This window comes from Impatiens glandulifera, chromosome 7 (genome assembly GCF_907164915.1).
Source record: "Impatiens glandulifera chromosome 7, dImpGla2.1, whole genome shotgun sequence".
Taxonomy (NCBI): Eukaryota; Viridiplantae; Streptophyta; class Magnoliopsida; order Ericales; family Balsaminaceae; genus Impatiens; species Impatiens glandulifera.
This window is the reverse complement of record NC_061868.1, coordinates 40,745,621-40,762,158: the sequence shown is the minus strand read 5'-3', so window position 1 is coordinate 40,762,158 and position 16,538 is coordinate 40,745,621. Positions and strand designations below refer to the sequence as shown.

At 33.4% G+C, this 16,538-nt stretch overlaps 1 protein-coding gene across 1 annotated transcript; it reads right to left on the bottom strand.

Moving 5' to 3' along the window:
- Positions 1–3,019: 3,019 nt before the first annotated feature.
- On the bottom strand, positions 3,020–12,161 carry LOC124910693 (protein NRT1/ PTR FAMILY 5.10-like). The gene is made up of 4 exons (XM_047451370.1): positions 11,920–12,161; positions 11,639–11,856; positions 11,014–11,546; positions 3,020–3,851 (listed from the first exon to the last, which is right to left on the bottom strand). The coding sequence occupies exons 1-4, from the start codon at positions 12,065–12,067 to the stop codon at positions 3,023–3,025; spliced, it is 1,728 nt and encodes a 575-aa protein (XP_047307326.1). The 5' UTR covers positions 12,068–12,161; the 3' UTR covers positions 3,020–3,022.
- Between the last annotated feature and the right edge of the window lie 4,377 nt (positions 12,162–16,538).

Below are 16,538 nucleotides of genomic sequence, written 5' to 3'. Positions count from 1 at the left end.
AAAGGGTTACCAGCGCTTTAATTTATGCGCTGACACTTTTCGCATTTAAGGACATTTGTAGGGTCATTTCGTCAAATTTCTCTTCCTATGAAGCTATCAGTTGGCCAAAATATAATATCACGACACGAATCGGGAAATTTGATGAAATAACCCTGATAAGGGGTCTAATTTCAAAAAAGGCCACGGCTGATAAACTTTGCAAAAATGGTCTTTTCGCCCTGTGAAATGTCTGTTTTGACCCTATGTCTGCACTTACTCGAATTACACTTACGCGTAATATGTAATATGTGTCTTTCATCGTATATAAACATTTTCCAATCTCTTTTCACGACTCTACTCTCTAACCCACAAAACCCTATCAATCCCTCCTTTTTCCACGACGCTCCATTTGTTCAAGATCAGCAGCTGCAAGACATCCTCATCTCAATGCACTCTTATGTATTCTAGGGTTTTAAGTATTATCCAGTGATACTCTGTTGGATTCAAGATCTAGGATTTTAAGGAAATCTTACAAGTTTATCTCTGTAAAGATGATGGATAATCAACAACACACAGGTTTGTACTTCATTGATCTATGAAAGCAGAAGTTAAGCGTTTCGACGAATATGGAAATTGAAGAGGAGAATCTGACGGAGCTTAACACTCTCAACATCGGTGGAGGATTCGCTAACATTTCCTACGTTGTTCAGGTTAATCCCACTATAGCTTCTTTCAATTCTAAGTTTCAAACAAATTGAAGAAAACCCCATTTTTTTTGTTTCTCTTTGTATTTTGATTCCCCTTGAAGCGGGCCAGAAGGCTATTTATTTGCTATCTCTATTTTCATGTAAATGTAATATAATCAACGACCAATTTAATGTTTTTTTATTATTTTTTCACTTTCATTGGTTGATGATTAAGTCTTCGGTAAAGGAAATTCTTGAATCTCACTTTGAAAACGAGAATGATTGGAGTAGATGTGGTGATGTCATTATCCGACCAATACCCCAAAAACCATAATTTGATTTTTTTTAGAAGATGGATAATTTTTAAAAATAAAATATTTAAGGCTTGCTATTTGATTATTTGAGAAAAATATTATGAAAAAAAAAGAGAAGTAAATTACTTGCATAGGGAGTTAGTTGAATTATTATAGTATTTTTATTTATTTTAAATTTATACAAATAAACAACTGTATTTTAGCTGTCCATTTGATGAATTAAATAAAATATATATTTTCAAAATAAAAATTCTCAAATAACTCTCATCAAACCCACTTTTTAATGTTATCTCTCAATTGATAAAAATAAAATAAAATGCATCATTTATTAATTTTAAATTTTAATATAATATTTTTAAAAACTTTTTCGAAATATTATCTTAAATTAATTAATTATTTTTGATTTAATGTTTCAATATAAATTAAAAACCATAAAATACAATAAGTTAATTATTTTTTGGTTTTTATATTTTAAATATAAGTTAAATAATTATTATATTAATTTGAATTTTTTTTGACGGTTGTTGAGTTTTTATTACAAAATATCTCTTAACAAGAAGTTAATTAGTTTGAATTCTTATAAATTTACAATAAACTTATTGAAAATGAGAAAAAAAGATTTATTAATTCAACTCAGTTTCATGATTGAATCTTCAGTTGAATAATGTTAAAAATTGAATATATATTAATTTTTAATTCTTCATAAAAGAAAAAACTTTTAAAATGCAAGAGTTATTAACCATTTTCAAGAATAAATCGAGACAAAAAATAAAAATTGAAACATTATTTAAATTGTATATACTTATTAATAAATATTTTTTAAAAGAATAATTTGTAAATTAAGATAGAGGGTATAAAATGATTGTTTTATTTTTAAAGGATTAAAATATTGTCCTTACTTATAAATCAATATCTAATTTTACAATAATAAAGGTGATTAATTCGAGTACACGAGAATGTAACATATTCATAATCAAAGTGGAACGATTTGATAACAATTTGTTTGATTTGTATATTATTTCACTTTTCCTTCTTTAGTTCATCTGAGATTTGTGTTTAGATTTGTTAAACTAGAAAATACCTAAAAACAATTGAGTAATTTAAAAAACTTATTTCTTATTAAAAACATTTGATTCATTAGAGTAACATGTTATCATTATAGTGAGTTGTTATACTAATATATTATAGAATTAATCAAATTAAGGATATGTTAAAACCATACAAAATTTAAGTCAAAAGTTTCATTTTCCTAAACAAAATAAAAGCTTGATTATTATTGCAACTAGCAATGAGGTTGGAGGTGACAATGATTAAGGAATTTCCCTTCATATAAAATGTCATTCAAATTCAAACAATGCTGCAATTAGCTGTTAGCTGTCATATATAGGACTAGTTTGATTTCTTCTTTCTCTTTTTCTCTATTATATATTTCTTGAATGTTATGTATCAAAGTGATTAGCCAATAAATGGAATGAATTATACTACAAATAAATTAAACAAAACCTAACCACTTTCTTAAATCATTGATACCCACCAAGATAAAAGTCATCATGAAGTCTCTTTCCATCCTTCTCTTTCTATCATTTTTTTTTCTCTTAAACAAAATGAGATTAGTACTTAATCAGTCATTAATTAGTATAGACACAATCATAACCCAACCCTCCCTTTCTTAATTATCTTTCTTTCTTCTAATTAATAAATTCTCTTTTTCTTCATAAACAATAATTATCAAAATTTAGTAAGGTTATGTAATTAACTTCAAAAACAAGGTCATAATTTGATTGTGGACCACACCAACTATGATAATTTTATCTATGTTAAGTGACAAAAAAAAATGGTTTTCAGGACATGATGTTACATCTTAGGGTTAAATAATGGAATGGTCACATCTTCATAAGAAACTTCTAGAAGGGGACAAATAAGTTCATAAAGTTGATATTTGTTTTTCATTTTTTACAAACTGTTCAAGAGACACAAACAAGTGAATAATTGGACATGCTAAACAATATACATTGGATGGAAGAACCATTGGATGGAAGAACCTCATATAATAGTGCCCTTGCCTCCTCGATTGTAAATGTAACGTCTAGCAAAATACAAATAAACTATAAACATGAACATGCTAAGCCCAACCAATAGCCAATAAAAGTAATCCAAATGAGCCCGGTTCAAATTGGTCGAAAACCAACTATCCCGATCATCTCTATTAGTAATTGTCTCGATCAAATAAATAAGAAGAACGCTCAAAAGGTTCCCCACTCCCAAAATGCTAAGATAGATAGCAAGACCAACGCTCTTCAGTTCAGGCGGCACTTGATCATAAAAGAACTCTTGTAAACCAACTATAGTGAACACATCCGATATGCCTAACAAGATATATTGTGGTACTAACCACCAAACGCTAATTGGAATGGTTTCCTTTGGTTTATCTATAAGCCCACAATGGAAAACGGTTATGAGCCTCTTTCTCTCGACTATAGCAGAAATTGACATGGAAACGATCGATAAGAAGATCCCAAATCCAATCCTTTGGAGCATGGTTATGCCGGAGGGCATTCCGGTAATTGCTCTTGTTTTTGGAACGAATATTTGGTCATAGACGGGCATGAAGATGACAATGGAGAGAGTTGTGAAGGATTGAAGGGAGGCGGGCGGTATGTTAAAGCTTGGAGTAATTGATCTATCCATGGTGACACCTTGTTTGGTGAAAAGAGTGTTCACTTGTGCAAATACAATGGCGTATATAAGACATGAGCCCCATATTGGAACAAGCCTTAGAATTGCCTTTGCCTCTTCAACTTCTTCTATGGTGCAAGTGTTGTCAACTTTGTTTGAATTTACATGTGATTGTAACAAGGCTTTGTTGATAAACCTGTGAAATGATACAATCATCCAATATAACTATCAAAATAATGAGACAAATGTGAAGGAAATAATGATTAGAGGTATTATTTGTCTAGTAAAATTGAGCTACAATGACAATTAACAAAAAAAAAACATAACATTTGTCAAGTTTTGGTGATTTTTTGGTTGGATGTTCCTTCTATTTTATTCAGAATGTTTTATTTTCATTCCTCAAACATCAAACCCTCATATTTCAAGCTTATTATCACTAGTATGTTTTGGTTGAATGTTCTTGTAATACTATCTTTGTTAATGAACCAATTTGGAAACGCCCTTGGACAAAAGAAAATACTTAATTTATTTTAAAAAAAAATTAAATGTATTATTGAAGTATTAATTTAGATGCGATAATGTTCTGAAATATAAACAAATTTAATAAATTTGTGGAGAGAAAATCGAATATCTTTCTTCCTCTTTCTTTACAAAAAGAAAAAAAGTGTTTCCAAACATGTCCATTCTTTAACCCTTCGACTTTCTTATTTTCTTTCCAATTTCTCTTTTGATTGTGTTTGTACAAGTATGTTAAAAAATTATTTTTCGCCATGTCATAATAAAAACAAATATTCATTAAAAGCATTTTAATATTTGTAGAGCATTCACTCCCTAATATCAAAGCTTTGTAACATCATGCAATTGGTTCTTTTCCACCGAGGAGGAATTGGACGATTATGTATCAAGAGAATAAAGGGGTGACAAATCTTTCATGGAGATGTTAAGGAGATAATTAAATGTTGTGAGAGATTGTAGGCATGAAAAGATCGTTGAATAGACTTGAATAGTTGGGTCTTTTTAATGGGCCGACCCAATTATCTATTTGTAAGGGTTTCTGTATTAGAGTTTCAGAAGACCGAGTATTATATAAACTCGTGTTATAACCCTAATTTGTTATATCATCTCTATAAAAAATCTTCTCAATAATAATCTCTCTTTTGGGTGAACGTAGCCAAGTTCTATCTTGGTGAACCACGTTAAATCTCTATTTGTTTATTGTTTACGTCATTCTCACGTGTTCCGTTATAACAAACTGGTATCAGAGCTTCAGGTTATTTGAATGTTTGTTCTTCAACTGAGATGACAGTAGTGAACATTAAAATCGACAAGTTCATGGGGAGAAACAGTTTTAACATATGGCAGATCAAGATGCGGGCTTTGCTAAAACAACAGAGTCTATGAGGGGCACTAAAAGTGTCGTCAGGAGCAGATATAACCGTTGAGATGGCCATTCGGGATGAGAAGGCGCATTCAACAATAATGTTGTGTCTTGCGGACGATGTTATCATCGAGGTCTCAAAAGAGGAGAAGGTCACTAGGTTATGGTTAAAGTTAGAGAGTCTCTATATGACGAAGTCACTCACCAACAAGTTGTTTTTGAAGCAACGTTTGTTCACTCTACGAATGCAGGAAGGTATGCAAATCAGAGAACACCTAGATCAATTAAATTCTATTATGTTAGAATTAAGAAATATTGATTTTAAGGTTGATGATGAAGATGCTGGATTAATCTTGTTAGTATCTTTGCCTCCATCATATGAAAATTTTGTCCAGTCTTTCATTGTTGGGAAAGATACAGTAAGTCTGGAAGATGTCAGGTCTGCCATTCATTCAAGGGATCTACGTCATATGGCGTCTGGTACAATTACAGATAGTCAAGCTCCAGGGTTGTTTACCAGCGGAAGTAATGGGCGAGGGAAAGAGAAGAAACGCGACAAGTCGTTTACTTCAAAGGGTCCTAAGTCTATCTGCAATTACTGCAAAGAGAAAGGACATTGGAAGAATGAATGCCCTTTGAAGAAAAATCCACAGAAATTTGATTCTGGTTCTGCAGTTGTTGTAGAAGATAATATATTATCTGATGATGACATTGCTCTAGTGGTAGATGGTCATACCCATCAAACTGATGCATGGGTTCTTGATTCTGGAGCTTCATACCATATTTGTCCTCGAATAGAGTGATTTGAATCTTATAAACAAGTAGATGGTGGCAGTATTTCTATGGCCAATAGTTCTGTTTGTAAGGTAGTTGAGATTGGATCAATCAAGATCAGGACACACGATGGTAGATTCTGTATACTAAATGAGGTTAGACATGTTCCACTTATTACTAAGAACTTGATATCTCTAAGTATGTTAGATAGTAAATGATTTTGGTTCAACGGTGAAAGTGGAGTTCTGAATGTCTACAAGAGTTCTGATGTTATTCTGAAAGGTGTCAAGAATGACACTCCATATTTCTTGCAGGGTTCTACTATCTCGGGTTATGTTTCTGTTACATCCTCAAAGATTCACAAGGATGATATGACTAAACTTTGGCATGTGAGGTTTGGTCATATGAGTGAAAGGGGGATGTAGATTCTAGCAAAGGAAGATCCTTTTGGAGGTCACAAGATCACGAGTCTTGACTTCTGTGAGCATTGTATTTTTGGGAAACTACATCGCAACAAGTTTCCAAAGGCTATTCACACGACAAAAGACACACTTGATTATATTCATTCAGATTGTTAGGGTCTAGCTAGCGTTGAATCTATTGGAGGTTAGAGACACTTCTTGACAATTATTGATAATTTCTCAAGGATGACTTGGTTGTTTTTCATGAGAAATAAAGGAGAAGCCTTTAGATACTTCAAAGAATGGAAAACGTTGGTGGAAAATCAAACTGAAAAGAAAACCAAAAGGTTGCGAACTGACAATGGTCTAGAGTTTTGTTCATTTGATTTCAATCAGTTCTGCAAAGATGCAGGGATTGCTCGACGTCGCACGATAAGGCATACGACACAACAAAACGGTATAGGTGAAAGAATGAATCAGACATTACTGGAAAGAGCAAAGTGCATGCTCTCTAATGCAAAGCTTGATAAAAGCTTTTGGGCAGCGACATTACTGGAAAGAGCAAGGTGCATGCTCTCTAATGCAAAGCTTGATAAAAGTTTTAGGGCAGCGGCGGTGACTACATCATGTTATTTGATAAATCGTGGGCCTCACACTAGGATACTACAAAACACCTTACGAGTATGGTCTGGAAAATCTGCTGATTATTCAGGTCTAAAAGTCTTTGGTTGCATAGTTTATTATCATGTCAGTGATGGTAAACTAGAGCCAAGAGCGAAGAAAAGAGTATTTGTGGGCTATGGAGATTGTGTAAAAGGATACAAAATATGGTCTCCATCGGAAAAAAGAGTTATTCTGAGTAGAAACATCATCTTTGATGAGAACTCTATACTTAACTCTATTGAGAAATCTGTAGCAGAAAGTAGTAGTACTAACAAACAGGTAGAGTAAGAAACTACTTTACAAAAGGAAAAAGAACCCCATGTTGAGGGTCACCTACCATCTCAACCAGCTACCAGAGTCTGAACAATTAGATTCTCAACGGTCTGAAGTTATTCATGAGAGTGTAGCTGAAGGTCGGTTAAGGAGGATTGAAGTTAGACCACCTCAGAGATACGGTTATGAAGATATGGTTGGTTATGCACTACAGGTTGCTGAGGAGGAAGTGAATACATCTGTACCATCCACTTACAAAGAAGTTGTATCCGAGTTTGAAGTTACACAGTGGTTCACTACAATGGGAGATGAGATGGAATCACTTCATAAAAATCATACTTGGGAGTTAGTCTCTTTGCCTACAGGGAGAAAGGTTATTACTTGAAAATAGGTTTTCAAGAAAAAGAAAGGTATAACAGTTGTTGAAGGAGTCAAGTTTAAGGCTCGAATTGTTGTAAGGGGGTTCAATCAGAAGGAGGGAATAGACTATAACAAAATTTTCTCACCAGTAGTCAAACATACTTCTATCAGGGTGTTACTAGAAATAGTGACACATCAGGATTTGGAGCTCGAACAACTTGATGTGAAAACAACTTTTCTACATGGAGAGCTAGAGAAAGAAATATACATGACTCGGCCAGAAGGTTTCCAAGTTCCAGAAAAGGAAAAATATGTTTGCAAGTTGAAGAAGTCTTTATACAGACTTAAACAGTCTCCAAGGTAGTGGTATAAGAGGTTTGACAATTTTATGATGTCTCTTAACTACAAGATGAGTGCATATGACTGTTGTGTGTACTACAATAAGTTGAAGGATCACTCATTCATCTACCTAGTCCTGTATGTAGATGACATGTTGGTAGCAGCAAAGAGTAAAACATATGTTCAAAATCTAAAAGATCTTCTAAATGCTGAGTTTAAGATGAAAGATCTAGGAGCAGCTCGGAAAATTCTAGAAATAGAGATTCTTAGAGATAGAGGCCAGAATAAACTTTTCTTATCACAAAAAGGTTACATTGAGAAGGTGTTGTCAAGGTTTGGGATGTCATCAGCTAAACCTATAGATACACCTTGTGCTGCTAATATTCATCTTACTACTTTGTTTGTTCCTCAGACAGATGAAGAGAAAAAGTATATGACTCGAGATCTTTATTCTAGTGCAGTAAGGAGTTTGATGTATGCTATGGTTTGTACAAGACCAGATCTGGCACAAGCAGTGAGTGTTGTGAGCAGATTTATGGTACAACCAAGGAAGGAGCATTGGCAAGCTGTGAAGAGGATATTCAGGTATCTACGGGGAACTTTTGATGTTGGTCTCATATATGGAGGTGATACACAATGTCTGATTACTGGATATTCAGATTCTGATTATGCTAGAGACGTTGATAGTAGAAGATCTATAACTGGTTATGTATTTACTCTTGGGGGCTCAGTTGTTGGTTGGAAAGCGACTCTACAACCTACTGTGATTTTGTCTATAACAGAAGCAGAGTACATGGCATTAACAGAAGCTGCTAAAGAGGGAATATGACTGAAAGGACTAATTAGTGATCTGGGCCTATATTAGGATCAAGCAACTGTCTTCTGTGACAGTCTGAGTGTTATATGCTTAGCCAAAGATCAAGTTCATCATGAACGGACTAAGCATATTGACGTGCGATATCATTTCCTAAAGACTGAGAAGAGGATAAAGGTAAAAAAGGTAAGAACTGCTAACAATTCTGCTAATATGTTCACCAAGCCAATCCTCATAGCAAGTTCCAACATTGTTTGGACTTGCTTAACGTCAGAAACTGTTAGTTGCCCTAGGGGCAACTTTAGAAGAGAGATAGAGAAGATTGAACATCTAGGAATTGACTAATGCATTTGGGCCATCTGAGCATTGACTAATGCATCTTGATTATCTGGGCATTGACTAATGCATCTAGGCATTGACTAATGCATCTGGGTCATCTGGTATTGACGAATGCATCTAGGCTATCTAGTATTGACTAATATATTTAGGTCATCCAGCACCGACGAGTGCATCTGGGTCATCCAACACCGGTGAGTGCATTTGGGTCATCCGACACTGGCGAATGCATCTGGGTCATCCGACACTAGCGAGTGCATCTGGGCCATCCGGCATCGGCAAGTGTATCTGGGCCATCCAGCATCGGCGAGTGCATCTGGGTCATCTGACATTGATGAATGTATTTGGGAGATCTGGGCATTGACTAATGCACCTGCGACATGTGAGAGAATTCAAGTCAAGGTGGAGATTTGTTGAATAGACTTGAATAGTTGGGCCTTCTTAATGGGCCGACTCAATTCTCTGTTTGTTAAGGTTTCTGTATTAGGGTTTCAGAGGACCGAGTGTTATATAAACTCGTGTTATAACCCTAATTTGTTATATCATCTCTGTAAACAATCTTCTCAATAATAATTTCTCTCTTTTTGGTGGACGTAGTCAAGTTCTATATTGGTAAATCACGTTAAATCTTTGTCTGTTTATTGTTTACGTCATTCTCACGCGTTTCGTTATAACAGATACTGTGATTTGGAGAAAGACGAGACATTTGAAGGAATTGCGAGAAGTGTCTCAAAGAAAAATGAGAACAACTTCAAAGGGAGATATTAATGGGGAAGTGTGGAACAACTATGAGAGGCGAGTTAGACAGGAGAATATCTGGGTAGAGCTAGTATTTGGACTTAAACAGCTGGGAACCTTTATTATCAAAGTTTCATGTGCCCTGGGCCTAGGGTGTAATTGTTTTTTAATTATTACCCTTTCCTATGAGAGGGCACAATTAAAAAATAAAAATTTATTATCAACTAAAGTTCTATGTATTCAAATTTTTTAAATTATAATAGACTAGTAGTCTAATATTTTTTTGAAATAAATGTCTATATTCTACCCTTAGTTCGATATACCTGTATACTCGATACCCATGGGTACCCGATAGTCGGGGTCAAATATTTTAAATCCGGGTCAAGATGAGAATGGTAGGAGGTTACTCGATCGAGTTCAGGGTCGGGATGAGGAATGTGTGAAACCCAAACCTGTTACCTGTTTTTGTTTTTATTTTTATTAATATTAATATATATATATATATATATATATATATATATATATATATATATATATATATATATATATATATTGTTAATGTTCAAATTTTTAAACATTATAATAAATATATCATTTATTATATTTACCCATCTTTCAAGTGAACTAAAATATTTAAAATCTCATTAGTATTCATCTTCACATTTTTTAATAACACTTATTTCCCACCTCTCATTCTTCTTTAAGTACGAGTAAATAATTTTTTTATTTTTTTATATCATTAGTTTTAGAGTTATATTTTTTATTTTTTAACATCTAAAATCTTATAAATATTTAATCGGGTGATGGGTACCTGTCGGGGATTAGATACCCGACGAATCAGGGATGAAGATACAAATAGAGATACCTATCAGTTTCGGGATCGGGTAGTTAAAATGAATATCGGGTTTGGAGATAGGTACTTTACTACCTGACGACGGGTACCTATTGTCATCCCTAATTCTCTTAAAGTGCATTTTTATTTTGAAATTTTTTTTTCTTACTTTTAAGCTCAAATCCCCTAAATTTGCTCCTTATATTATATTTATGCTCTATTCCTAGGTCCTTATATCTAATTTTTGTATGTAGTTGTGTTTTTTTGTGGTTTTCATGATGAAAACTTAGGACTACTTTGATCATAACTTGAACTTATCTAGTTTTGTTTTCCTCCCCGGGTGTTGTGAACTACACGACACTGGGTAGCAGCAATGAATTTGTCATTTTTTCAAAAACATCATTCAAGCTCCATGTTTAAAATGAAAAAAAAAAACCATAGATTTTTTACCTGAATTGTTGAGAACCTAGCGCTACTCCAGGAGCTTCTTCTTCTTTGATTCGCCAGTTCCTTGCTGCTTTGATGAATACCAAACTAATTCTACTAAAGGAGCTTCTTCTTATTCCATCATCACTTGTGATTCCAAATCTGTATGTTTTTGTGCCCAACAAAAATATAACAAGTGCAAAGATAATGACAATACAAGGGATTCCAAACCCAAGACCCCAGCTGAGGTTATCTTGTATATAGTTCATTATCAAGATGGATACAGTAGAACCTCCACACATACAAAAATACCACCAGTTGAAGAATGAGCTTTTGGCTTTGCATTCTTTAGGATCTTGTGCATCAAACTGATCAGCTCCAAAAGCTTGTACACAAGGCTTATGTCCTCCTTGTGCAATAGCTACCAGGTATAGTGCAAAGAAGAAGAGGATAACCTGCACCAGTGGAGGTGAACAAGAATCCGAGAAAGTACCACCACCACATTCTAAAACCCCAGCAAATGGCAGAACAACAGACATGAATAATAGCCCAATTGCCTATATATATAGAAACATTCAAGTGCAACTTTTAGAGCCAAATTTGATATTAATTCTAAGTTTTGTCTCAGAAATCAGAGGAAGAAACAAACCAGAGTGTAGAGACAGGAAGATATGATAATAGTACGGTAACGACCTAGAAATGAATCGGCTACAAAGGCTCCAAGGAGCGGTAACAAACAGGCAGCTCCTGACCATGCATTGACATTGGCTGCAGCAGTGGCCGTGGACTGACCTAGCGGACCGGTAAGGTAGCTAATTAAGTTGGAGCTTACGCCGTAATAGGCAAATCTCTCGGCAACTTCAACCCCTGCGAGAACATGGTTTAAGGTTTGAATGAAGGTGAAATCAGTCATTATATTAATATTATTACCTATAATAAAGGATGCAGATTTCCAACCGCCGAAGTTTGATCTTTCTACCACAGGGCGGCCTTTGTAGTCGGAAACTCCTTCAACAATGTCGCCTGCTAGAAGAGGAGTAGTATCGACGACGTCGGTGGTGAGAGAAGGAGCGATCATTGTTCTTGGATCTGTAGATTGATGTATAGCCTGATGATGATCATAATCGCAGAAATCGATCTGGAGAAGAAAGGCCTGGATTTATTTGACTAGATAGATATAAAGGCTACCTGTGAAGCTATTATATCAGTTGGCCATAATTTTATATCACGACACGAATCACTTTCGCCAGATCCACAATCTCTCTTAAGAGGCTATATTTTTTAAATCAAATTATTATTATTTTGATCAAACAAATTTGCTTATTATATATAGAAGATTAATAGGAGAGAGAAGAGATAAGTGAATTAGATTGCATTCCCACTCGAATTCATATTTTTAACCTCCTTTTCCCAATAATTTCTTTTTTTTTTTTATATATATATATAATAAAATAATAATTAGCATGACAAGGGAGTGACATAAAATATCAAATAAAAAAGGGAAATTGGATAGAATGATCTTACTAATGGTCTTAATTCCAAAAAAGGCCCGCACCCGATAATTTTTACAAAATGGGTCTTTTAATTTACCCTGCAAAAAGTCTGTAATATCCCTCGTGCGCTTGTTTTACCGCTCAATTACGAGAAATGTCATTCACGCATTTTCATCTAAAAAGCGTGAGTTGATTAACGCGTTTTAGATGAAAATGCGTGAATGATATATTTCTCGTATTTGGTATTTCTCACATTTGATATTTCTTGCATTTGGTATTTCTCGCATTTGGTATTTCTCGCATTTGGTATATTTCTCGCATTTGATGTATTTCTCGCATTTGGAGGTGAAATTGGAGATCTGAATCATCGAAGGAGACAGGTTCTTCAAAAGTTACAAATTTGCTTTGGAGGGGAGGAAGACAAGATAATAATAATAATAATAATAATAGATCTGTATTTGGTTTTGATTCTGTTTCTGATTTGCAGATGTTTTATCTGATTTCCATGTATTATTGTTTTCCATTCGATAAACCATCGATTCCTTCTCAATTGTTTAATACTGGTCGACCCATTTGGGTTTCTAATCTTAAGGGTTGTCTAGAACATTATCAAACCAGATCATTCTTAGCCAAGATGGCGCAGTTTCAGACCGTGGCTTTCGTTCATGTCAAATCGGGTGTAGTTGAATTGGGTTGTTCGATGGGATCATTTCCAGAAGATCAGAGTATAATTCAATTGGTTAAATCTCAATTCAAAGCTTATCACGCCGCACAGGGAAAAGCTTCGCCGAGGATATTTGGACAAGATCTAACCCATGGAAAATCACTTCTTCCAACCATGATCAACTTTTCGCCTAAGGTAGAAGACGACTCTGTTTTCTCGCCGGAGATCGTTACCGGCGGAGTAGATCACGGGCAGGACGATTTATCGTCGTCTTTACTAAATCCAGACGATAGGAAGCCAAAGAAAAGAGAAAGGAAACCTGCAAATACGAGAAATATACCAAATGCGAGAAATACATCAAATACGAGAAATATATCAAATGCGAGAAATACCAAATGCGAGAAATATATCATTCACGCATTTCATCTAAAATGCGTTAATCAACTCACGCTTTTTAGATGAAAATGCGTGAATGACATTTCTCGTAATTGAGCGGTAAAACAGGCGCGTGAGGGGTATTACAGACTTTTCGCAGGACAAAAAGGCCCATTTTGCAAACATTATCAGGCGCGGACCTTTTTTGGAATTAAGGCTATTAGTAGGGCCATTTCATCAAATTTTCCAATAAAAAAAGGGCATTCACTATTCGCATTCCCTTCATTCATTAAACCTTAACCTTCTCTTTATTTCGCACATTCCGAGCATTCTTGCATCCTCTCTATCTATCTTGCCGTCTCTCTAATGGCTTCTCATAGAAAACTCTCGTCTCTTGTCTCACCAATGTCTCATCTCTCTATGGTTCCTATGATGCATCGAAGAATAGCAAATTGAAGTGAAGAAAATGAAGATATCTGAAGTCAATGTTGAAAGATAAGAAATGAAACTTCGTTATTCTCTATCCTTGAATGGGGTCGTGATCACAGTTTCTCCAAATTTAAAAGGGATCTCATTGCTGGATTAGGCATTGCATCACACTATGTTATAGACTTGTATGTGAAGGTCAAACACATAGAGAAAGGAATCAACCCCTTCATCTTTCCACCAAATTTATTTCAGAGGAGAATATCTTATAAAAAGGTTTTAGAATCGGCATGGTGGTTGAAATGATAGTTTTAACCGTGAGTTAATCCGCACCGGATTAAGAATCAGACTGGATCCATTTTCAGTTATAATGACATTACAATTGAGTTCATCAAAAATTATAGTTGATTTTAAATGATGCTATATTTTAGTGTATCAGACATTATATTTTAGTGTATCAGACATTATATTTTAGTGTATCAGACATTACATTTCAGTTTATAAGAAATTATATTTCAATTTTAAAACACATTGCAGTTCAGTATATATGAATTTAAATTTCAATTTAAAACACAATTTAGTGAGTTAGAAAAAAACTTTAATATTTAGTGTAAAAGAAATTACATTTTAGTGTGATGTTTAATGTATCAAACATCACACTTTAGTGCATCATACATTACATTTCAGTATATCAGACATTACACTTAATTTTATAATAAAAAAAACACTTAAGTTTTAAAACACATTACAATTCAGTATATAAGAATTTAAATTTCAGTTTAAAACACAATTTAATTGAGTTTTAAAAACGTTAATGTTTAATGTAAAAAAATTACATTTAAGTATATCCGAATTTAAATTTCAATTATATTCACATTACAGTTGAGTTCATTAGAAACTACAATTGATTTTAAATAACATTAAACTTCAATTTATAAGACGTTACACTTTAGTGTATCTAGACATTACACTTTAGTGTATTAGACATTACAGTTCAATATATCAAACATTACACTTCAATTTATAGGAATTTGTATTTCAGTTTTAAAACACATTACAATTTAATATATAAAAATTTAAATTTACACAATTTAGTGGAGTTTTAAAATAAACGTTAATATTTAGTGTAAAAAAAAATTAAATTTCATTATACAAGAATTGAAATTTCAGTTATAATGAAATTACAATTGAGTTTATCAGAAATTATAGTTATTTTAAATGACGTTACACTTCAGTGTATTAGACGTCACACTTTAGTGTATTAAACATTATACTTCAGAGTTCAGTGTATTAGACATCACATTTTAGTGTATCAAACATCACACTTAGTATATCAGACATTACACTTCAGTTTATAAGAATTTACATTTCAGTTTTACACCACATTACAGTTATGTATATAAGAATTTAAATTTCAGCTTAAAACACAATTTATTTGAGTTTTAAAAATGTTAGGGTGTGTTTGGTAACCCTGGAATTGGCATTGACATTGGTATTGGAATTGGAGGGTCCAATTCCAATTCTTATGTTTGTTAAACACTTTAATATTAAGAATTAGAATTAGAATTCCAATGGAATTCAATATAGTGTAATTTGATAGTTCTCAATTCCAATCTTTTTAGATCGGAATTGTAATTCCAAGTTAATACGTTTTTAACATGTTTAACAAGTTTTTCACACATTAAACACGTTTAAAATGTTTTCACACGTTTTTCACACGTTTAAAATATTTTCATGTTTTTGGCACGTTTAGCACGTTTTTGGCACTTTTAGCACGTTTTTGGCATGTTTAACACATTTTTGACACATTTAACACGTTTTTCACATCCTTGACACGTTTTTGACACGTTTAACACGATTTTCACGTTTTTAAAACGTTTTTGACACGTTTAACACATTTTTGACACATTTAACATGTTTTTCACATTTTGGCACGTTTTGCAAATTTTGACACGTTTAACAAATTTTCACATATTTGGCATGTTTAACACTTTTTTGACACGTTTTCACGTTTTTGACACATTTAACACGTTTTTAACACATTAAACACATTTATCATATTTTGGCACATTTAACACGTTTTTTTACGTTTACCACATTTTTGACACGTTTAACACGTTTTTCACGTTTTGACACGTTTAATAAGTTTTTTACATATTTGGCACGTTTAACACGTTTTCATATTTTTGACACATTTAACACGTTTTTAACACATTTAACACGTTGTTAACACGTTTCACATGTTTTTTTACATTTTTGACACGTTTAACACCTTTTTAACACATTTAACACGTTTTTGACACATTTAACAAGTTTTTCACGTTTTGGCACGTTTAACAAGTTTTTCACTTATTTGGCATGTTTAATACATTTTTGATACGTTTAACACATTTTTACGTTTTTGACACGTTTTTCACGTTTTTGGCACGTTTAACACGTTTTGGTATGTTTAACACATTTTTGGCACGTTTAACACATTTGATAAATTTTGGCACATTTACCACAATTTGACATGTTTAATATGTTTTGGCCCGTTTAACACACTTGTGACATGTTTAAAATGTGTTAAATGTGCCAAAAATGTGTTAAAC

What these genes read in the sequence shown, in the direction of transcription:
- LOC124910693 (XM_047451370.1), bottom strand. Translation starts at nt 12,067, where the DNA reads ATGATCGCTCCTTCTCTCACCACCGACGTCGTCGATACTACTCCTCTT. An exon ending in CTTCCTGTCTCTACACTCTG is followed by an intron (nt 11,547 to 11,638) that starts GTTTGTTTCTTC and finishes CTATATATATAG; the next exon opens with GCAATTGGGCTATTATTCAT. An exon ending in CTAGGTTCTCAACAATTCAG is followed by an intron (nt 3,852 to 11,013) that starts GTAAAAAATCTA and finishes ATCATTTCACAG; the next exon opens with GTTTATCAACAAAGCCTTGT.